At 40.5% G+C, this 23,451-nt stretch overlaps 1 protein-coding gene across 1 annotated transcript in view; it reads right to left on the reverse strand.

The window, feature by feature from the left end:
• STPG2 (sperm tail PG-rich repeat containing 2) overlaps window positions 1–23,451 on the reverse strand; it is a 254,233-nt gene that overhangs the window by 85,586 nt on the left and 145,196 nt on the right. Inside the window, exon 9 of the mRNA XM_056132707.1 lies at window positions 10,858–11,018. Coding sequence (XP_055988682.1) covers window positions 10,858–11,018 — 161 coding nt within the window. The remainder of the gene's footprint in view (window positions 1–10,857; window positions 11,019–23,451) is intronic.

The following is a 23,451-nucleotide window of genomic DNA, read 5'->3' on the forward strand; positions in this document are numbered from 1 at the left end:
GATGGATCTATCACATCTTCCAGAAAGGCAATGGAAAAGGTTATCCACAACTTTTACTCAGATCTCTTACATAGCCACGTCCACTTGCCCATATATCAAATTCCGTAGGATGGATATATTGTTCCCAGTGTTCTCCCTTCTGAAATCCAACATGGCATTTTGTCATAAAGAAGTGTACAGCACTTGATCCAGACAAGGTCAGACCCAAACAACTGAAGAATCTGCCACCAGTACTCATCAATATACTGGCTCAGCTCTTCACATACTACCTGTCTGAATGCAAGATTCTGTCCCAGTGGAAAACCAGCAGGGCCGTTCTGTTGTACAAGAAGGGAGACATCCATGACATTGGCGACTATTGCCTGATCTGCCTGTTGTCCTTTGTCTACAAGTGACTCACTTGAGTCATCCTGAATAGGATTGGCAGAACACTAGACAAAGAACAACCATATGAGCAAGCCCAGTTTCAAAAAGGATTCAGCACAATCAAACATCCACACAATAACCAAGCTCATTGAGGTTTCACGAGAGTTCAAGATGCTGTCTAACGTTCATTGATTTAAAGAAGGCCTTTGGTTCTGTTGAGACTGAAGCTGTCATTGAAGCCCTAGCCAAACAGGGCGTTCAAACTCAGTACATCAGAGTCATCCATGAGCTTTATTATAGATTCACTACCATTATTATTATTATTAAATTATCCATTTATTATGGATCTCATCATTCTATAATGAAGTGATCATCAACGTAAAGAGAGAGGTTCGACAGGCGATACCATTTCACCAAAACTCTTCAGTGCCACCCTCAAGAATGTTATGCAATGGCTGGAATAGGAAGGAATGGGATTGAAGATAGACAGTCAGCAACTACACCACTTCTGCTTCACTGATGACATTGTTTGAATAACACCGAACATCAACCAAGTGGCACGAATGCTGGCTGACTTCAACCATAAGTGTGAAAAGGTTGATCTGCAACTGAATTTTACTAAGATAATATTCATGAGAAAAGGACTAGTCCCTGACATTTCATTTGCTCTCAACGGAATGAACATCTCTGAATGCAGCAGTTGTGTGTATCTAGGTCCAGAACTCAACATGACAAATGACCTGGCACCTGAGCTGCGCAGGAAGAAGAGAGTGGAATGGAAAGCCTTTAAGAGCATCAATAAAGTGGTTAAGAGAACAAAGAACTTCTGACTCCGGGCACATCTTTTCGACTCCACCATTCTTCCTGCACTAACATACACCTCAGAGACCTTGGCCCTATGAAAACAGGTTAAGAATGCAATTTGAGTCTCCCAAGGAGGAATTGAAAGAGGTATGCTTGGAATATCATGTTTCACTCAAATGAGAGAAGGAATCCAGGTTTCCGATCTCTCTTGATGATCAAGAATCAGAATGCCGTCTCGTTTGCCAAGGAGTCGAAAATTAGATGGGCCGGACACGTAATGCGATCTAGAGATGACCACTGGACTAGATCTATTATAGACTGGATTCCACGGGACATCAAAAGAATGCTTGACCCACCTACGAGATGGTCAGACTTCTTTGTCAAAAGCCTGAACGAACGGTTTAAGGTTCTTCGTATTCCTGGAGCAGCAGACACCATTGGGCTGCACTAGCACACAACAGGGATGAATGGAGACATTACTGGCGCCCGCTCAGGCAAATCGATGTGCAACGGGATGACAAGTGATACAAGTGATATGTCTTTTTGAATAAATGTTTTGAATAAATGTCTTATTTTTGTCCTGTGGGTAGAAACCCAAAGGTGTAATTGCTGGGTCATATGACAGCTCAATTCTAAGTTTACTGAGAATTCTCTCAGTTGTTTTCAACAGGGGTTGAATCAGACAGCATTTCAAATGGCAGCGGATGAGCATTAATTTTTTTCCATAATGCCACCTATATATATATATATATATATATATATACATATATATAGGTATGTACCATTCTCACTGGTGTGAGATGATATCTCATTATCATCTTAATTTGAAGTTTCCTAATGATAGTTGATGATGAGCATTTTTTTCCGTCTGCCTATTGGCAATCCACCTGTTTTACTCCAAGAAATGTCTGTTCATTTCCTGTCCCCATTTTGAGTATTTTATATACCCTGGATATTAACCCTTTATCTGATGTGCTAAGTGGAAAAATTTTTTTCTCAGTTAGCTGTTTTTTTAGTTCTATCCCATGTTTCCTTTGTCATGCAGAAACTTTAATTTGGTGTAGTCCAATTTGTTAATTTTTGATCCTGTTGCCATTGCTGTGGCATCATTTGTGAATCTCCGGATCATGGCCTTAAATGCCCTTAAATGGTGCCCAGAAGCAGTTAGTGGAAGTGACTGCCAGGCTGGAAGCACAGGGAAATGGGAGGAGGGGCCCATCCCTACTCTATGAGAGCCTGAAGATTTTAATCACAATCCCACATACCGGGATTTTTTTCAGCAGATTCATTCTCATGCATGGGGGACTCAGGACAAGCCTGTGAAGGTTGACCATGAGGATGGCAGTGACTGGGTTGTGGAGGTTTGCGACTGCTGAGGTTCCTTTGGGGGAAAGGCAGAGAGACACACCTGTCCCCCTCCATGGTGCCCAAATGAAATCAGCCTGTCAAGGGGTGGGGTCTTTTCTCAACATTTTGGTGGGATTCGATGATTTTTTATTCCAAAGTTCTATCAGTATATCTTTGATATTAACCCCTTTTCAGAGGTCTTTTCTTCATCAACTCCTCATGGTAGGGATCTGCACTGTTTTTACACAATGCTATTGTGGTATGGAGTTGGATCTTTCCAGTTCACTATCAATGTCTATCTCTCCCTGACAGTGAGGACTTTGGGTGAGCTCAGTAGATGTGGTCACCTCCTTCCCCTTCAAGGATATTTCCTTCCTCTTTGGTGCTCCTGTGTGACTTGTGTAGGGCCTCTAGTGCTGATTAAGGGGACCCATTCTTTTAGATTGGGTTTATACAAATTCTTGTGTTCACTATTATTTTGGTGAATTTTGGGAGTATTTTGATCAAAATAGGCTAGTGGACTTATTGGCCTAATGTGGGTGGGGTAAGAATAGAGGCTGCCCTCATAAGAGTTTGGTATAGAAGGTTGAGATCTGGCTCTAATGCACTATGAAAGGGGAAATTAACTGGTAGCCACTTGAATGGGTCTCTCTGTTTGCTGTCACCTCTTACCACACTGCTCCAGAGCCTAGACTCCCTACCACCCATGTACCAATATGAAGAGGGGCCACACATTGGCACAGATCTTGGATTACAGTTTGAGTCCCACTGCCAGCGCACTTCTAAAACCACAAATGTACCCTGTCACCTAGGAGCTCATTTTGTCTTACCATTTTTAATTTACTTTTGTGTAAGGTGTGAGATACAGACTCAGCTTTAATTTTTAATGTCATTATCCATTTTTCCCAGAACTACTTTTTTAAGAAAGCTATCTTTACTCCATTTTATTTTCTCATTGCCTTTGTAAAAAATTAGCTATCAATAATATTCTTCCTTGGGTATTAAATACTGTCACTCTGGTTGGGTAACAAGATACCACTCAGGTCTTTTATTTTTGAAGTATGGTTTTGTCTATTCGGCTTCTCTTCTGATTCCATACAAACTTTATTACTGACTTTCATACGTCATTAAAGAACATGTTCTAAATTTGGATGAGGAATTAATTGAATGTGTATAATAGTTTGTATAGGATAGCCATTTGACAGTATTTATTCATTCAATACTTCAGCTTGAAATTTTTTTTTATTAACTAAAGTCTATTTCTTTCCTCAGTGATTTCAAGTGTTCATGGTATAGATCTTCTGTATCTTTTATTAATTTGATTCCTAGATACTTGATGTTTTTTGGACACTATCTTAAATGGTATAGACTCCTTGATCACTTTATTCTTTGATCAATTATTTCATGACCGATTTTAAGGTTTTTTGTGGGCTCTATGTATGTTATCTATGTATGTTATCATGACGTCTATGTATGTTATCATGACATCTGCATAGTTTTTATGGATTTGCTTACAAAATTAAAGAAATACGTGGATGGAAATACAGTTGTTATGGGAAATTTCAAATTTCAACACTGTACTGTCACCACTGGACAGATCAATTAGAACGAGTATCAGTAAATACACAGCATCGCTAAGTAAGGAGCTAGAAGAGCTGGGACTAATGTACATATAGAGGCCCTCCATCCTCAAAAAGCCAAAATAAATCTTCTCTAATCCACAAAATACATTCTTCAGAAGAGATTACATAGTAGGACATAAGTCAAATTTATGTAAATTCAATAAACATAGAATTAACACCAAACATCCACCCAAATCCACAATAGCATGGAGATGGAAATTAAGTATTAAAAGATGTGGAAAGCTGTTACCAAGCCTCTGGTCGAACCGCATCACCTCAAGATTGAATCTCACTGAAAATTGAACCTGCTGAAATCTCAGGTATATACATCCCTGTGTCTGGAAACTCCAGACTTTCTTGTAGTTGGGATTGGTTACCTTCCCCTACCTCCCTGGAAGTCCCAGCAGCCATGTCATGAACCACCTCTGCTGCCATGTGAGCTCCGTAAAAATTTTGACTCCAACTGGAATGGTCAGTTAAAAAATCATGAATTTTCTGGAATGCAGCTGTACTTTTCCAAACTCAACAACACTGTAAATGCAGTGGGAAACACACCAGATTGAAAGAAATGTATCATAGAAGTCAACCAAACTTTACTAACAACACCATTAACACAGAAGACGTAACTTGTGAAAACAACTTAGAAATCTTTTAGACAAGAACTTAATTTCCCCATGATAAAGTACAATATTTTTCACTAATCTTCTGAGGAAAGTGTTTTTCATTCCTTTAGCCATTTATTGGTAACAAGCAATATTAAATAAATTTATTGTGGTCCTACAATGGGGCAAGGCGTGGTTGGGAAAGTGGAAACAATGACGGAGGGAAGGTAACAGTGGTGGTGGGTTTGGTATTGGAATATTGAATACCTGTAACAAATAATCATGAACAACTTTGTAAACTACAGTGTTTAAGTAGTGTGGGGTAAAACACAAAATTATGACTAAAAAAAGATGTAAAGAAACTCTAATAGCTGCAGACTGAACAATGCACTGATAAATAACAGTTGAAACAAAGAAAAAATCAAGGAAGAAATAAAATGATTCACTGAAAATAATTATCAAGATCTATGAGACATAGCAAAATAAGTGCATAGAAGAAACACATAGCAATACAGGTCTACATTAGAAAGGAAGAAAAAGATAAAATGAACAACCTAAATGAATATCTTAAATATTAGGATAGTTAACAAAAAATTGAATCCAAAGACAAACAGAAGAAAGCAAATAATAAAAACTGGAGCAGAAATTAATGAATCAATGGCATAGAAACCAATGAAACAATACAATGAAACCAGGAACTCATCCTTCAAAAGAATAAAAAGATAATCTTTTGGCTAGACTCATGAGGTGAAAAAGAGGAAGTGTTCAATTAAGTGGGATCAGGAACAAAAGGTGAGAAATTGCAACAGAATCATCAGAAATTCAAAAATCACGAGAGCTTATTACGAACAATTCTATTTTATAAATTTATTTTATTTTTTAACTGAATCAAAGTGAGATGCAAATATACAGTTGTTCGTGATTAGGTTTCAGTCATATAATGTTCCAACACCCATTCTTTTACTTCAGATGATGAAGTTTCTTAGTTTAATGAAGTCCCTTTAGTTTAGTTTATTTCACTTGCTTAATCAGTGTTGTTTCATCTTTGAAGATGCCTTTGTCTTCAATGTAATGGAGAGTTCTGCTTACGTTTTCCTCTATGTAGCTTATGGTTCAGGTCTGATGTTGTGGTCTTTAATCTATTTTTATCTGACTTTTTGCTTATCATTAGACAGAGGTCTGAGTTTATTTTATTTGCATGTAACCGTCCAGTTTTCCCAGCACCATTTGTTAGAGAGGCTTTCTTTGCTCCACTTCATATATCTTGCTCCTCTATCAAACATTAAGTGATCATATATTTGAGGGTCTGTGTCAGGGTATTTAACTCTATCCCACTGGTCTGCAGGACTGTCTTCATTTTCAATACCATGCTTTTTTAATTACTTGCAGTTATAGTACAGTTTAAAGTGGAAGGTGATCCTTCCCATCTTCTTTTCCGAAAGGATTGCTTTGACTATTCGTGGGGATTTATTATTCCATATGAATTTCAGGAGTGTTTTGTCTATTTCTTTGAAAAATGTCATGGATATCCTTATAAGGACCACATTGAATCTGTATAATGCTTTGGGAAATTATTGCCATTTGACAATGTTAATTCTCCCAATCCAGGAGCAGGGTGTGTAGTTCCTTTCCTTGTGTTCTATTATCTCTATTTGTAAATGTATCTCTATTTGTAAATTATCTCTATTTGTAAATGCATCTCTATTTGTATCTCTATTAATGTAAATGTATCTCTATTTGTAAATGTATCTCTATTTGTAAATGTATCTCTATTTATAAATGTATCTCTATTTGTAAATTTGTAAAATTATCTCTATTTGTAAATGATGTGATAGTGTACATAGAAGACTCCAAAGAATCCACAAAAAAGCTCATAGAAACTAAAAAATTAGAATAAAGTGGCTGGCTACAAAGTTAATACACAAAATTCGGTTGCATTCCTGTGTATCAACAATGAATCATGGGAGAAAAAGATCAAAAGTACTATCCCATTTAAAGGTATTCGATAACAACAAGGAATAAGGAATCAACTTACCAAAAGATGGAGATCTATACACTGAAACCTGCCAAATGCTTAAGAAAGACATCTTAGGAAATGGAAATATATTCTATGTTTTTGGATCAGTAGAATAAGTATTGTCAAAATAATTTTCCTATTTAAATCATTATCTATATATTACAACCCTATAGGTAACATTGTAGTAACCAGCAAAAATCTGAACATTCTCCTGTCGTATCAGGCACAAAACAAAGATTTCCTGTATTAGCAATATTTTCTGCATATTATGAAACACCTATCTTCAGAGTTCAGTAAAATAAAATAAGTATAAGGGATACAATTAGAAAAACATTTGACATTATAATACACACAGAAAAACACAATGCACAAAAACTTATTTTTCTTTTTGGGTCACACCTGTCAATGTACAGGGGTTATTCCTGGCTCTGCACTCATGAATCAATCCTGGTAGTGCTCAGGGGACCATCTGGGATGCTGAGAATCGAACCAGGGTCAGTTGTGTGCAAGGCAAACGCACTACCCGCTGAACTTTCGCTCCAGCCCCACAAATACTTATTTAAGTAAAGTAAGTAAAAGTAAAGGCCCTCCTGTTGATCATCGATTTGCTCGAGCGGACCCAGTAACGTCTCCATTGGAGACTTTGTTGTTAACTGTGTGTGGCATATGGAATACGTCACAGGGAGCTTGCCAGGCTCTGTTGTGCGGGCGAGATACTCTCAGTAGCTTGCAGGACTCTCTGAGAGGGGCGGAGGAATCGAACTCGGTCGGCCATGTTGGCTGCGTGCAAGGCAAACGCCCTACCGCTGTGCTATCGCTCCAGCCCAAATACTTATTTAAATGATAAAAATAACTAATATTACTGGCAGACTACATTTCAGTAGAAAAATCCTGTCACACTACTATATGCAAACAAAAATAGAAGATAAAGTATAATAGAAAAATATATAATTGTATCACTTATAATTGGACCAAAAGCAATTTTTTCATGAAGTAAAAGGAGATGAGAAAAGGATAAGTAACTGGTATTACCCTACATGTGACCAATCAAGGTTCTTGATTCTTCACACTGCCAGGAATGATCCTTAAGCACAAACCCAGGATTAAGCCCTGAATTCAGTTTCTTAGGCCAACTCACCTAATCCCGAAGAAAAGTGTTGTCATTATTAAAAGATAACACCAGAAATGAGAAGCTAGTTCATGTTCATGTATTAGGAGAATTAATATTGTTAAAATGATCTTCCTATCAAAGTATTATATATATTCAGTGCAATTCCTATTAAAATTCCATTAATATTTTTCAGGGAAATACAACAAAAATGAATAAATTTAAGTGAAATCACAAAATTTTCATTATAGTCAAATAAATGTAGAGAATTGTAGTTGGAAAGGATCGTGTCCCTCAACTTCAAACTATATTAGGAGATATTAGAAGGCACTGTTTAGGGACTCTTATTTGTGACATCTTCCAATATGTTTAATATTACTTAAATCTCCTGAAACAAATGGAATATATAGTAATTACTCAATGCTGTTATCTACTAAATCAATCATTTTGTCACTTTTCAACTTCTCTCATTTATTATGCTTTTCCAACTATGCATTTTTAAAACCCTTTTTATTAGCATACAAAAAAGCTTTTATTGAATTTCTATCTTTGGATTTATCTATTTTGGAGATAATTTTAATTATTTTAATATTTTGGATATTATTTTTTTAATCTCCAAAAATATTCTGAGCTTTTACTAGGATACAGAAAGGTTGTGAGAAAAAGTTCACACGTAATATATTAAACAACTAGAGAAAAATATAATTGCAATTCAAAATATAATTGCAATTCACAAATATATAGGTCCAATTCAGTAGTACTTGGCAAAGAACCTTAATAAATTATATAATTATCTTAATTTTGCATTAGTTATGGATTATTAGCAAGGAAAGTTTTACCTAAGGTTTTTTTACCTTTGATATTCCAGAAACTCAACAATAAAAATATTTTAAAGTACCATTAAAAATATAATTTAAAAGCATTAAATACCAACAAATAAATCTAACATAAATAAGAAGACTTCTACAGAAAAATTATAAAAGTTGGAACTGGATCAATATATAGTTGGTAAGGCACTTGCCTTGCATGTGGCCGACCCTGGTTTAATCCCTGGCACCCTCCTTGAGCCCACCAGGAATGATCCCTGAGCACAGAGCCAGGAGTAAGCCCTGAGCAAAGAACAGCAGTAATCCTGGAGCACAGCTGGTATGTCCCAAAACTCAAAAGAGAGAGAGAACAGAAAGAAAACTTATGAAAACTGAAGAAGCATTTGAGAATAATTAATGTATAATTAATATATACTTATTCCGAATGCAACAGCTATATATACCTAGGTCGAGAAATCAACATGATGAATGACCTGGCACCTGAGTTACGCAGGAGGAAGAGAGCGGCTTGGAATGCCTTCAAGAGCATTGAAGAAATAACTAAAAGGACAAAGAACCTCCAGCTACGAGCACATCTCTTTGATTCCACTGTTCTTCCTGCATTAACATATGCCTCAGAGACCTGGGCCCTAACGAAAACAGGATGAGAACGCTATTCGGGTCTCTTAAAGAGGAATCGAAAGAGCTATGCTTAGAATATCACGATTCACTCAAATGAGAGATAGAATCCGGAGTTCTGATCTCCGTCAACGCTCAAGAATCAGGGACGCTGTCTCATTTGCCAAGGCATCAAAAATCAGATGGGCTGGACACGTAATGAGGTTTACAGACAACTGCTGGACTAGAGCCATTACTGACTGGATTCCACAGGACATCAAAAGATCGTGTGGACGTCCACCTACAAGATGGTCAGACTTGTCAAGACCCTGAATGATCGGTTTGAGGCTCTGCATGTTCCTAGAATAAGTAGATGCCATTGGGCTACTCTAGCATGCAACAGGGATGAATGAAGATGTTACTGGCACCCGCTCGAGTAAATCGATGAATAACGGGGGATCAAGTGATCAAGTGATTCTTAAAATACAGTAGTGCAAACTTAAAATAAAATTTTTTTAAACAAGCTTCACGCCCAACTGAGGCCATGAGTTGCCCCCCACGAGCAGCTCTTTGGCATGGCCATGGCACCAGAGGCACAGGAACCAATCTCATAATTATCCGGCTCTTGGCAGAAATCCCTCCAGACTTAATTAGTAAAATATCAGAAATCCAAAATCACGCGGCTGCAACAATATATGGTTTTCATAACCACAAGTAGAAAACATTATTTTACAATGCCTTTTCAGCAATTCTGATTGTTGGGGGGGAAATTCCAAACAATAATGGTGCATCTTTTGTTAAAATAATGAATATAATCAAAGTAAAGACACATTTAAGTAGAAATCATCTGCCTCACAGGCATTGGGAGGGGTGGGAGAGGGGATATATTGGGGTTTTGGAGCGATAGCACAGCAGTAGGGCATTTGCCTTGCACGCAGCCAACATGGCCGACCCGAGTTCGATTCCTCCGCCCCTCTTGGAGAGCCTGGCAAGCTACTGAGAGTATCTCGCCCGCACGGCATAGCCTGGCAAGCTCCCCGTGAGGTATTCAATATGCCAGACACAGTAACAACAAAGTCTCCAATGGAGACGTTACTGGGCCCGCTCGAGCAAATCGATGAACAACGGGAGGACAGTGACAGTGACAGTTGGTGGTCAAAAATAATTACTGGTGAGGGGAGGGGTGTTTGATCATTGTATGACCAAGACTTAAACCTGAAAGCTTTGTAACTTTTCTCATGGTGATTCAATAAATAAATTTTAAAGAAATTTAACCCTTTTAAACAGTCAAATCTTTGTCCTGTTTTACAAAAGTAATGAATGATGTGATGAATTGATCATAAAATAATTATCTAAACAAGTGTTTATGGGATCTTCAGAGATAAAATAAGAAATAACAAATAGAGCTAAGAACTGATTATTTTTTGTATTATGCATATGCTATTTGAAACACTTTTAGTAGTAGCAATACATTTAAAATATGTGTATATACATCATATTTAATTTTTAAAACAACCCTAAACACTCTTTACTTCATTTAAAGAGTTATTTTGTATTTGCATTTCACCTGATAATCAGCAGGACCAGGAGTAGTAAAATTATCTTTCTGAATCTGGAAGAAAGTCCGAGTAACAGAAGAACCAAATGCACCTTTCTTTTTTTTCTTCAGGCTGTTGTTGCTAATGTTTTCTGTCATGGCAGTTTTCTGGATGTTATAGAACCCAGGACCTAAAATTGTTAAGAATATTAAGATAAATATACTTTAATTCCTTTAAACTGATTAAATTAAAATTAAGTAACTTAAATCTTTCATATAATGCTCATTAGAATGCGAAATTATCCAGTAACTATAAAACAAATACCCTACCTGCTGTACTGTCAGTCCATCCCTACAATTTTTAAAGGAATAGTACCTACGATTGTACAAAATTTTGAAATGTCTCATGGACCCCAAAATTTGTATGGGCAGAAATCATGCCAAGAAAACTCTAGTTGTAGACAACCTGAGTTGCTATTATCCTATAATTTTATGGGCCACCAGTTTTTTCCCTATAATTTGAATAGAAGTGTCTTTTAGGATTATCCTATCACACTTTCATCGTTCTATGAAAAGTAAAAGGGGTACATAACTTCCTTATGAATCTTAAAGTCATGATTCTTCTAATATAGAGGAATAATACATAGGATTTGATTTAAAGTATTATTAGTGAATCTGTTACAATGTTATTTTAGTTCTGTGTACTCTAATACCCACTAAGAATGCTAGAATATGTGATCAGACATTCCCAAAAAATCTTTTTACAAAAATTGAATATCATAGACTCTGCCTTCTGGAACTGTGAGTTACCATGAATGGTCTTGGTCGACATGATGAACTCAGATAGTCTCTCACCCTGTTCGTTCCATTCTAGGCCATGGGTCCCGATGTGAAGTTCTTCAGCTGATCTTCTCGGTCCTATCTTGGCATTAAAATCACCCACAATGATCTTGTAGAAGGTGTGGTCTTCTTTATAGAACTTCTCTAGCTGCATGTAGAACTTCTCGATTTCTCTTTCATCATAATGAGATGTTGGTGCGTAGAGAACGAAGATAGAAACTGCAGGCAGTGAGCCACATCTATTCAAATGTAAACGTCCGATTCGGGTTGTTAGGCATTCGAATGAATCAATGCTCTTGGCCAAGTTTGTGTTGACAAGGACACCGACGCCTCCAACAGCTCTTTTATCGCATGTTCCGAGGAACAGTTCTTCTCCAGTGTCAAAAACGGCATGGTGACATTCGTGCCTTCTTGTCTCGGTCAGACCAATGATGTCGTACTTGATCATTTGCGCTTGTACCATCAGGTCCTCGATGGACATGGGAATCTCCCGGTGGACGATTCCACAACGAAATAGACCACATCAGATTCAATCCACGGTTTTGCCTGACCAATGTCGCTGTTGTCCCAAAATTTCTACCGGGATCGGACCACCGTATCCTTCGTGCAAAATTCTACTTCACAGAGCGGGGAGAAAGGGCTGCAAAGTTCAAAATGAGAACTCCCAGAATGACAACCAACTGGGAACTCTTTGGTACTATTGCGGCAACATGGGAAGATGCCATTCTTGACAACACTGACGAGGAATACGATCGACTGGTTCAGCACCTCCATGAATGTGCGAGGAACGCCAAGAGAGAGATAGCCACAAAAAATCGCCTATCTTCGAAAACTCTTGAGCTAATTCGCCAGCGTGGTTTGGCGCATGCCTCAGGCAATCGCAAGCTAACGTCTGAGCTCGTAAAGCAGTGCAGAGATGCGATCAAGGAAGACCTCAAAGACAGAACAGCAGAAGTACTGGTAGATGCGGCAGAAGCCGGGAAAAGTATTTGTAAGGCCCGCCTGTCCTTCGCCAAGTACAAGACCAAGATGACTGCCCTCCGATGTCCTGATGGATCCATCACATCCTCCAGAATGGCAATGGAGAAGATTATCCATGACTTCTACTCAAATCTCTTCGATAGCCATGTCCACTTGCTGACATACCAAATTCCACAGGATGGATATGTCGTTCCCAGCATTCTCCCTTCCAAAATCCGACACGCCATTTCGTGGGTAAAGAAACAAACAGCACGTGGCCCAGACAAGGTCAGACCTGAACACCTGAAGAATCTGCCGTCAGTACTCATCAATACACTGGCTCGGCTCTTCACACACTACCTGTCTGAATGCAAGGTTCCGTCCCAATGGAAAACCAGCAGGACCATACTACTGTTCAAGAAGGGAGACATCCATGACATTGGCAACTATCGCCCGATCTGCCTATTGTCTGTCATCTACAAGTTGTTCACTCGAGTCATCCTAAATAGGATTGGCAGAACACTAGATGAAGGACAACCATGCGAGCAAGCCAGGTTCCGCAAAGGATTCAGCACCATCGACCATATCCACACGATAACCAAGCTCACTGAGGTTTCTCGGGAGTTCAAGATGCCGCTCTGTTTAACGTTCATTGATTTAAAGAAGGCCTTTGATTCTGTTGAGATGGAAGCGGTCATTGAAGCCCTAGCCAATCAGGGCATTCAAGCCCAATACATCAAGATCCTCTGTGAACTGTATTGCGGATTCACTACCAGGATCTCACCATTCTACAAAGAAGTGATCGTTGACGTCAAGAGAGGGGTGCGGCAGGGTGATACCATTTCACCGAAACTCTTCAGTGCCACCCTCGAGAACATCATGCAACGACTGGAATGGGAAGGAATGGGAGTGAAGATAGATGGTCGGCAACTACACCACCTCCACTTTGCTGATGACATTGTTTTAATAACACCAAACATCAGCCAAACGGCACAAATGCTGGCCAACTTTGACCATGAGTGTGGAAAGGTAGGACTACAGCTGAATCTTACGAAGACAATGTTTATGAGAAACAGCCTCGTTCCTGACGCCCCATTCGCTCTCAACGGAGCGACCATCTCCGAATGCAACAGCTATGTGTACCTAGGTCGAGAGGTCAACATGACAAATGACCTGACACCCGAGCTGCGCAGGAGGAAGAGAGCAGCTTGGAACGCTTTCAAGAACGTCAAAGAAATAGCTAAGAGGACGAAGAACCTCCGGCTCCGGGCACATCTCTTTGATTCCACTGTTCTTCCTGCATTAACATATGCCTCAGAGACCTGGGCCCTACGCAAACAAGATGAGAACACTATTCAGGTCTCCCAAAGAGGAATAGAAAGAGCTATGCTTGGAATATCACGTTTCACTCAAATGAGAGAAAGAATCCGGAGTTCTGACATCCGTCGACGATCAAGAATCAGGGACGCTGTCTCATTTGCCAAGGTGTCGAAAATCAGATGGGCTGGTCACGTAATGAGATTTAAAGATGACCGCTGGACTAGAGCTGTTACCGACTGGATTCCACAGGATGTCAAAAGACCGAGTGGCCGCCCACCTACCAGATGGTCAGACTTCTTCCTCAAGATCATGAACGATCGGTTTGAGGCCCTTCATGTTCCCGGAGCGAACTGATGCCATTGGGCTACACTAGCACGCGACAGGGACAAATGGAGACGTTACTGGCGCCCGCTCGAGCAAATCGACGACTAACGGGAAGTTAAGTGATTAAGTGATTAAGAATATCATAAGTTATATTACTTTCAGTGACCACAAAGTTGATACTATGATCATCCAACAAGTAAACCAAAAATAAAATTAAAATACATGTCACAGCAACAGATATCAGAATGTCATAAATGGTATCAGTGATCTTGAAACATACAAGCAGTAAAAAGAAGAGCAATAAAAGTGACAGTACAGTGAGTACGGTTCTCACCTTGCACACGAATGCCTGTATTCATTCTTTGGCAGCCCATAGAGTCCCCAAAGCCTGCCAGGAATGAAACCTGAGAGCACAATCAGAAATAAGCCTGAGTATTTCTGGGTGTCACCCAGCCTCTCTCACAAAAGAATAGCAATAGAAAAGCAACTTTTAAAAGTAGAAAATATATAATACATGAATGGGTAAGAGTAAAAGAAACTATCATACAACCTGAATAAAAGCACTAATGAGAGAGAATGACAGATGAAAACATCTCAGATTACTGCGAGAAGACCTGTGCACAGATTAAAGAGGCCCTAAGAGATCAAACAAAATATATCCAAAGAGAACAACATCAAAACTACACTGTAATAAAAATATCAGGAATCAAAGAGAGATCAGAGTGGCAGGAGAGAGGAGTAATGTTTAATGTACAAGGAAAAATTATATCAAACTCACAAGAAATCTCTCAAAACAGTATAGGAGAAAAGTCTTCAATTTAGAAACCTCCCCTCTGCAAGGCTTTCGCTCAGATTTGAGGTAGGGATTAAAACTATCGCCACACAAATAAGAATTGTGACATTTACTACACTTAGTCCATCACTATAACAACTACTAAATGGTTACCTAGAGAAACATCTAAGGACAAAAATAACTAAGAGCACCATAGAAAAAATAATGAAAATCGCATTTGTATCAATAGTTTCTCAAAATGTCAATGGAATAAATTCTTCCACTAGATGAAATGGGCTGGAGCGATAGCACAGAGGTAGGGCGTTTGCCTTGCACGCAGCCAACATGGCCGACCGAGTTCGATTCCTCCGCCCCTCTCGGAGAGCCCGGCAAGCAACCGAGAGTATCTCGCCCACACGCCAGAGCCTGGCAAGCTCCCCGGGACGTATTCGATATGCCAAACACAGTAACAACAAAGTCTCCAATGGAGACGTTACTGGGCCCGCTCGAGCAAATCGATGACCAGCAGGAGGGCCTTTACCTTTACCTTTTTAAATGATATCAATCAGGAAACTTATAGACAACTGGATAGATCAGGAAACAAAATATAATTAGTTGTTGCTGTTGGAAACACCTAAATTCACAGGATAAATGCAGGCTCAGAGTGTAAGGATGGAAAACAATAATACTAGTTAACAGTAGACCAAAAAAAAAGTGGATCATATATACTTATTCAGACCAATAACATTCAGCTAAAGAAAGTAATTAGAGAAAGGAATGGATACTACCTATTGGTTAAAACAATAGACCTAGAAGTACTGACTCTTATAACATATATGACCAAGTGAAAGGGCAGCTAAGCTTATAAAGCTCACAGACTTAAAGAAATGCATTGGTGGAAACACCAAAAGTAGTGCAAGACTTCAACACTCCATTTTATGGAGAGCAAACAGATAGAACATCAGTAAAGATACAAGATTATTGGGGGCCATAGTGATAGTACAGAAGGTAGGGCTATTGCTTCCCTTGCAGGAGTCCTGGGTTCAATCACAGGCACCTCATAAGGTCCCTTAAGTCTGCCAAGAGTGTTCCCAGAATGTAGAAACAGTAATAAGCCCTGAGCACCACTGAGTGTAGCCCCAAAACAAAAAACAAGATAACTAAATAAGGAATGAGAAGTGGGGTTAATGGAGATATATGATGCCCCCTTATTCTCACAAAGTTAAATACACATTTGTCTCTACTACACATGGAACATTCTCCAGGATAGTAAGGTATATATAACACAAACATATGTAAATTTACAAATATAGAAAGACATAGAAAACAAATTGATAGATATATAGAAAACAAATTGAGGGGCTGGAGCAATAGCACAGCGGGTAGGGCATTTGCCTTGCACGCGGCCGACCCGGGTTCAATTCCCAGTATCCCATATGGTCCCCTGAGCACTGCCAGGGGTAATTCCTGAGCACAGAGCCAGGAGTGACCCCTGTGCATTGCCGGGTGTGACCCAAAAAGCAAAAAAAAAAAAATTGATAGGAAAATATAGAAAGCAAATTGATAGAAATTATAGAAGACATCCTCTCAGACTACAATTACACGAAGGTAGAAATTATCCATTCAAAGGAAGATAGGGAAAAATTATCTAACACCCAGAAGATGAATAAAATGTTGCTAAGTTATAACTGGGTAGAGTTGTACTTCTGTCTGCCGTCCAACCATTTGAATTCACACTAGTATATAGCATTGTCCTCCCGCTGTTCATCAATTTGCTCAAGTGGGCACCAGTAATGTCTCCATTGTGAGACTTGCTGTTACTGTTTTTGGCATATCGAATACTCCACAGGGAGCTTTCTAGGCTCTGCCTTGTGGACGGGATACTCTCAGTGGCTTGCCGGGCTCTCCGAGAGGGATGGAGGAATCAAACCCAGGTTGGCCTCATGCAAGACAAACGCCCTACTCACTGTGTTATCACTCCAGCCCAGTACTACAGTGCTGCAATATATATCAACCTAAAATTATCCCAATTTGAGGAAAACTGGGACATTGGCTGTGGGAAATGTACATGGGTGAAAGATAGGTGTTGGAACAGTATATGACAGAAACCCAGTCGTGAACAACTTTGTAACTGTGTAACTCAACATGGCTCAATTTATAAATAAAGGAAAAAGTCATAAATAGAAAAAAATTAAATAAAAAAATGAGAAAACAACGCTGGGTGGGGAATGGAACCATGAAAACCAAGGAAAATTAGAAAACAAAAAAAAATTAGAAAATGAAAGGGAAAAAGTTTAGTGGCCAAATGCAGAAGTGCTCAAGGGGTTACTCCTGACTGTGCTCAGGAACAAAATTTTGAATGCAAAGAACCATTAGAAAGACAAAACATAAGACATCAACCATAATGAAATGGCAAAAAAAAGAAAACCAGTAAAATAATGTGAGAGAGCAGGAGAGAAAGAATGGCTGCACATTGCTTTGCACACGATCAACCTGGGTCAAGCCCCAGAACTAAATATGCTTCCCTGAGCCCGCCATACCTGAGCACAGAGCCAGTAGTAAACCCAGAATATCACTGTATGTGCTCAAAACCAAAACCAAAGAGATAAAAAAAAAAAAAACAGCAGGACCTTCTGCTTGGTGCTCCACCATCCAAGATGAGAGATGCCTCAGGCCCATTCTGGGAGGCAGAATCCTACTCTACTGGGTGAGTCCCAGCAGCTTCCACACACAACCTGAGCCATATTAAAGGCCCACATTACAGCGCATTAAGCATGAGACCATTTATTTATATGGCCATGTGTAGGATAACACTGTTTTGTCCTTCCTGCATAGCCTCAGGTAGTTTAGGTTTATTGAGTTGTTCCCATCACAGTGTTCCCATTCCTCTGTGTTTATTTGCAACTTCTTTCTTTGTGCTCTGTTGACTTGTAAATATTGTTTTTCTCTTCTCCTCTAATTCTTTTGCATAGTTTATTCAGAGCAATATCCCTTTTGTATGGACCCAAGAATACAATATGCTTTTGTTATGTGACTCTCAGTGATATTTTCCTCCTGGGCATCTGTTCTCTCACCAAGCCTCAGCTGCCCTTTCTCCCTAATGCCCCCAAAAGCAAGGTCCCAAAGAGGGACTGGATGGAACCAGGGCAAGCAGTAAGCTATGGGCTACCTTTGCATAGAGATGGGCCTGGCCAAAGAGCCATAATGCTTAACTATAAGTTAAGAGCTTGGTCATGGACAAATGCTATCATGATCCAAAAGTTAGTTCATTAGATTTGGACGCTGCGAGGGTTAGGAATGATTAATCTGGCCTGAGCACTGTAGTCTGAGTCTGTAGAAAGATGTTCCCAGGAGAGCTGTCCTACAAGCCTCAATGTTATCTCTTACTGTGTCCATACAAAAATAACTAGTATTGAGATGTTGATAGAGTGATTGGACTGAGGTAAGGAGAAAAACACCTTAGGAGGTATTTTGCCCTGGGGCAGTCAGGAAGGGCTTTGGAATACCTTTTAGGTGGTGTTCCCTTTGAACTTGGGGGGCCCTCTGGAAGGACTTTCTTATATTGATTTTGCCACCTGGCTGGGTGCAGTGTCAGCCCATAGTGCTGGGGAGTCAAAGAGACAAGAGAGCTGGAGAGAGGCGAGAGCAGGGCAGCAAGATGGACTGTGGAGAGGCTAGCAAGGGGGACAGAGAGAGAAGAATGTAGAATAGAGGAGCAGGCACGTGGAGAGAGCCCAGGCTTCGAGAAGGAGCGCAGAGAGATGAGCGGGAGAGACAGAAGGAGACGGGAATGAGGAGTAGTGTGAGACTAGAGTGGGAGGCTCAGAGAGACTGGGGCAGGCACTTGGGGAGAATTGAATAAATGGCATCTGATCAATCAACCAGCTTAGCCCTCGTTTCTTCCACTGTCTGCCCCAGGACCCGGGCCACCCCAGCTTGGGGGAAGCCCTGGACCCCCCAGAACCAGGGCAGCCAGGGGAAGAGCCATCAGTGCCACCCCCTGGCTGCCCTTGGAGTTTTATACAGCCATGTAACAGATCTAGTCAGCAAATTGCATGAGGCTCACGGTTATTCTTCCTGTCATTCTGGGGGGAAAGGCAGAGAAGACAGAGAGCAACCTCTATCTTAATCCCTCAGCATTTTCGGGGTGGTGGTGTGTGGTAGGTAACTACAAAAGCTCACTCCGAGCACCACAAGAACTAGAAAACCAATGGGGAAAATATGTAGAAGCCCACCAAGCTCAAAGAGTAGAAACAGTATCACTGAAGATATAAACAACACCAGTAAATCCTCAGTGTTTTTAGTGACACAATAAGTATATTCAATGAGTTCAAAGAAACAAAAGCACAGATAGCAAAGCAGAAGAAAGTATGAGAGTCGGAATGAAAAATACTACAGTGAGAAATGACAGAAATCAAGAACGTGGTAGGTGATATAAAAAAAAATGCGTCAATAGAATCTTAATAGTAGAATAACAGAAGCTGAGCTCCAAGATTTGAAGGAGGAAACCACTAGGAAACAGCAGAAGGTGTTTCCAGGGAACTATGAGTTGAGTTCAAGAGGAACAATAATGAATTCAATGAATAATAATTAGAGTACCTGAAGAACAGAAAGGCAAATGAAGAAATGATGAAGAAATAATAGTGAAATCATCCACAAAAACTTCCCAGAGTTGAGATACAGGATTCAAGATGCCCAAAGGATTCCAATGAAAACAGACCCAATTTGGGAAATTTCAAGACATAGTGAAATGAAAAATGACAAAAATGAAAAGTCTAAAGATAGATACAGAATATGAAAACAGCGAAATCAAAAATGGAAACTTACAAAAAGGAATTTATATACAAAGTCTATAAGATGTACAGTAGACCTATCAAATGAGACTCTACAAGCCAGAAGACTAAGGAAGGTTATAGTATAACTCAACAAAATGAACACCTCACCAAGAATACTCTATCCAACTAGATAATTATTCGTATTTGAAAGAACCATACAGAACTTCATGGACAGGCAATGTCTTAAGAAATTAATAGCCCTGAAACCAGTTTTGCAGGAAGCATTAAAAGAGCTCCTTTAATTGATAGGAGAAACTTCCCATCATGTGGCATTGAATACGGAATTCACTAACTGTGCATATGGTTGTCCTCTATTTGATTAAGGAAGGTTAAAAACACATAGCAACTAGTCATCACAAATTGACTTTTATTGATTTGGACTTTTATTGATTTGCTTTTGGACAATTATATTTGCCATTCCTTTCAGTTTTATTGTGCCAATAATATGAAATCAATTTGTCATATGCCTGTCAAAGAGGCAGCCTGAGAGTGTGGGAGGGACCTTGGAGAGGAGGCAAGGAAGGAGACGTTGGAGGTGGGATTGATATTGGGACATTGTATGCCTGAAACAACTCTACTATAAACAATCATGGAGTCACAACAAACATTCCTTTAAAAATTAAAATAAAATAAGAATTGGACACTTCAATATCAGTCAGTCACCTCTCTATAGATCAATTAGAGTAAAGCTCAGCAAGGAAATATTGGTGTTGAATAAAGAAATTGAAGAGAAAATTTAAAGATATAATGTATGTGTGCCAATAATATGAAATCAATTTGTTATATGTCTGTCAAGGAGGCATATATATCATATGTGTGTATGCATGCATTTGTATATCAGTCATATATATATATATATATGGCTTTAAAAGAATGTAAGATACTAAATAGAAACAGAAAGAGGTATAATCCCTGAATGATAGGAGTACTGGAAGAAACAGAAAAGGAAAAAGGGAAAGAATCGCTGGTGAAAGACTAATAGCTCAGAACTTCTCCAGTCTTTGGAGAAAATCTTCTGCACCAAATCAAGAGTTCAAATGTGTACCAAACAAAATAGATTAAAACACAACAAGACCAAGAAACACTTTACTCAAACAGCACAAACAAGAGAGAGAGAGAGAGAGAGAGAGAAACTACTAAAAGCATTGAAAGAAAAAACCTTAAATACAAGAAAACTAACAAGAATCACAACTCTCTCCCATATAAAACCTCATAAGCAAAAGGAGAGCAGAATGATATACATGAACAAAGTTCTGAGTGATAAAGTTCGAAACTAGAGTCCTCCACTTTGTAAAGTTATCATTTAGATTTGATAGAAGGATAAAATATTCTTAGAAAAATAAGTTATTTGTTATAACTAAGCCAACCCTGAAAGAAATTCCTAAAGGCTGCCTATTAAAATCAAATGGCCTATCAGAAAATGAAAAGAAATAAACATATTCTCATAAAAAGACAAAAATCACTTGATCACTTGATCACTAGACTTCCCATTAATCGTCAATTTGCTTGAGCGGGCACCAGTAACATCTCCATTTGTCCTTGTCATGTGTTAGTGTAGCCCAATGGCATCTGTTCATTCTAGGAATGCAAAGAGTCTCAAACCGATCATTCATGATCTTGATGAAGAAGTCTGACCAACTGGTAGGTGGGCGGCCACGTGGTCTTTTGACATCCCGTGGAATCCAGTCAGTAATGGCTCTAGTCCAGCGGTGATCTCTAAATCTCATTACGTGTCCAGCCCATCTGATTTTTCACGCCTTGGCAAATGAGACAGCGTCCCTGAATCTTGACCATCGATGGAGGTCGGAACTCCGGATTCTTTCTCTCATTTGAGTGAAACATCATACTCCAAGCATAGCTCTTTCAATTCCTCTTTGGGAGACCCAAATAGCCTTCTCATCCTGTTTGCTTAGGGCCCAGGTCTCTGAGGCATATGTTAATGCAGGAAGAACAGTGGAATCAAAGAGATGTGCCCAGAGCCAGAGGTTATTCATCCTCTTAGCTATTTCTTTGATGCTCTTGAAGGCATTCCAAGCCGCTCTTTTCCTCCTGTGCAGCTCGGGTGCAAGGCCATTTGTCATGTTGACTTCTCGACGTAGGTACACATAACTTGCATTCGGAGATGGTCGTTCAGTTAAGAGCAAATGGAGCATCAGGAATGAGGCTGTTTCTCATAAACATTGTCTTCATAAGATTAAGCTGTAGTCTGACCTTTCCACACTCATGGTCAAAGTTGGCCAGCATTTGTGCCGCTTAGCTAATGTTTGGTGTTATTAGAATGATGTCATCAGCAAAGCGGAGGTGGTGTAGTTGCCAACCATCTATCTTCACTCGCATTTCTTCCCATTCCAGTCATTGCATGATGTTCTCGAGGGTGGCACTGAAGAGTTTCGGTGAAATGGTACCACGCGGGTTCCGGGGCCGAGACCTCCAAGCCTACTCAAATTGGAGTCGAGCATCTTCCACCCAGATCCTCCAAATTCCAGTAGGCGGGGGTCACACCCACCACCTGGCCCCCGGGCGCCGTGTAATCCCATCAGCGGCCAAGACTCAGAGACTATAAAATCCAGATCCCGGACGAGAACAGTGCAGTCTCTGCCCCCGCGCCTGGGTGTTCCTTCCCGGAGTCCCTTGGAGGGGAGCGGGTTGAGCTTTCCTCCCCGCCCCGACCAGGGCTACGGCAGCTGAAGACCTCCAGGACCAGCCACCACCATGCTGAGACCACTCTCCGCACACATGAAGGTACTGGCAGAGGGACAAAGCCACGCGGGTTCCGGGGCCGAGACCTCCAAGCCTACTCGAATTGGAGTCGAGCATCTTCCACCCAGATCCTCCAAATTCCAGTAGGCGGGGGTCACACCCACCACCTGGCCCCCTGGCGCCGTGTAATCCCATCAGCGGCCAAGACTCAGAGACTATAAAATCCAGATCCCGGACGAGAACAGTGCAGTCTCTGCCCCCGCGCCTGGGTGTTCCTTCCCGGAGTCCCTTGGAGGGGAGCGGGTTGAGCTTTCCTCCCCGCCCCGACCAGGGCTACGGCAGCTGAAGACCTCCAGGACCAGCCACCACCATGCTGAGACCACTCTCCGCACACATGAAGGTACTGGCAGAGGGACAAAGCCACGCGGGTTCCGGGGCCGAGACCTCCAAGCCTACTCGAATTGGAGTCGAGCATCTTCCACTCAGATCCTCCAAATTCCAGTAGGCGGGGGTCACACCCACCACCTGGTCCCCTGGCGCCGTGTAATCCCATCAGCGGCCAAGACTCAGAGACTATAAAATCCAGATCCCGGACGAGAACAGTGCAGTCTCTGCCCCCGCGCCTGGGTGTTCCTTCCTTTAGTCCCTTGGAGGGGAGCGGGTTGAGCTTTCCTCCCCGCCCCGACCAGGGCTACGGCAGCTGAAGACCTCCAGGACCAGCCACCACCATGCTGAGACCACTCTCCGCACACATGAAGGTACTGGCAGAGGGACAAAGCCACGCGGGTTCCGGGGCCGAGACCTCCAAGCCTACTCAAATTGGAGTCGAGCATCTTCCACCCAGATCCTCCAAATTCCAGTAGGCGGGGGTCA

The sequence above is a fragment of the Sorex fumeus genome, unplaced genomic scaffold (assembly GCF_029834395.1).
Source record: "Sorex fumeus unplaced genomic scaffold, SorFum_2.1 ptg000095l, whole genome shotgun sequence".
NCBI lineage: Eukaryota > Metazoa > Chordata > Mammalia > Eulipotyphla > Soricidae > Sorex > Sorex fumeus.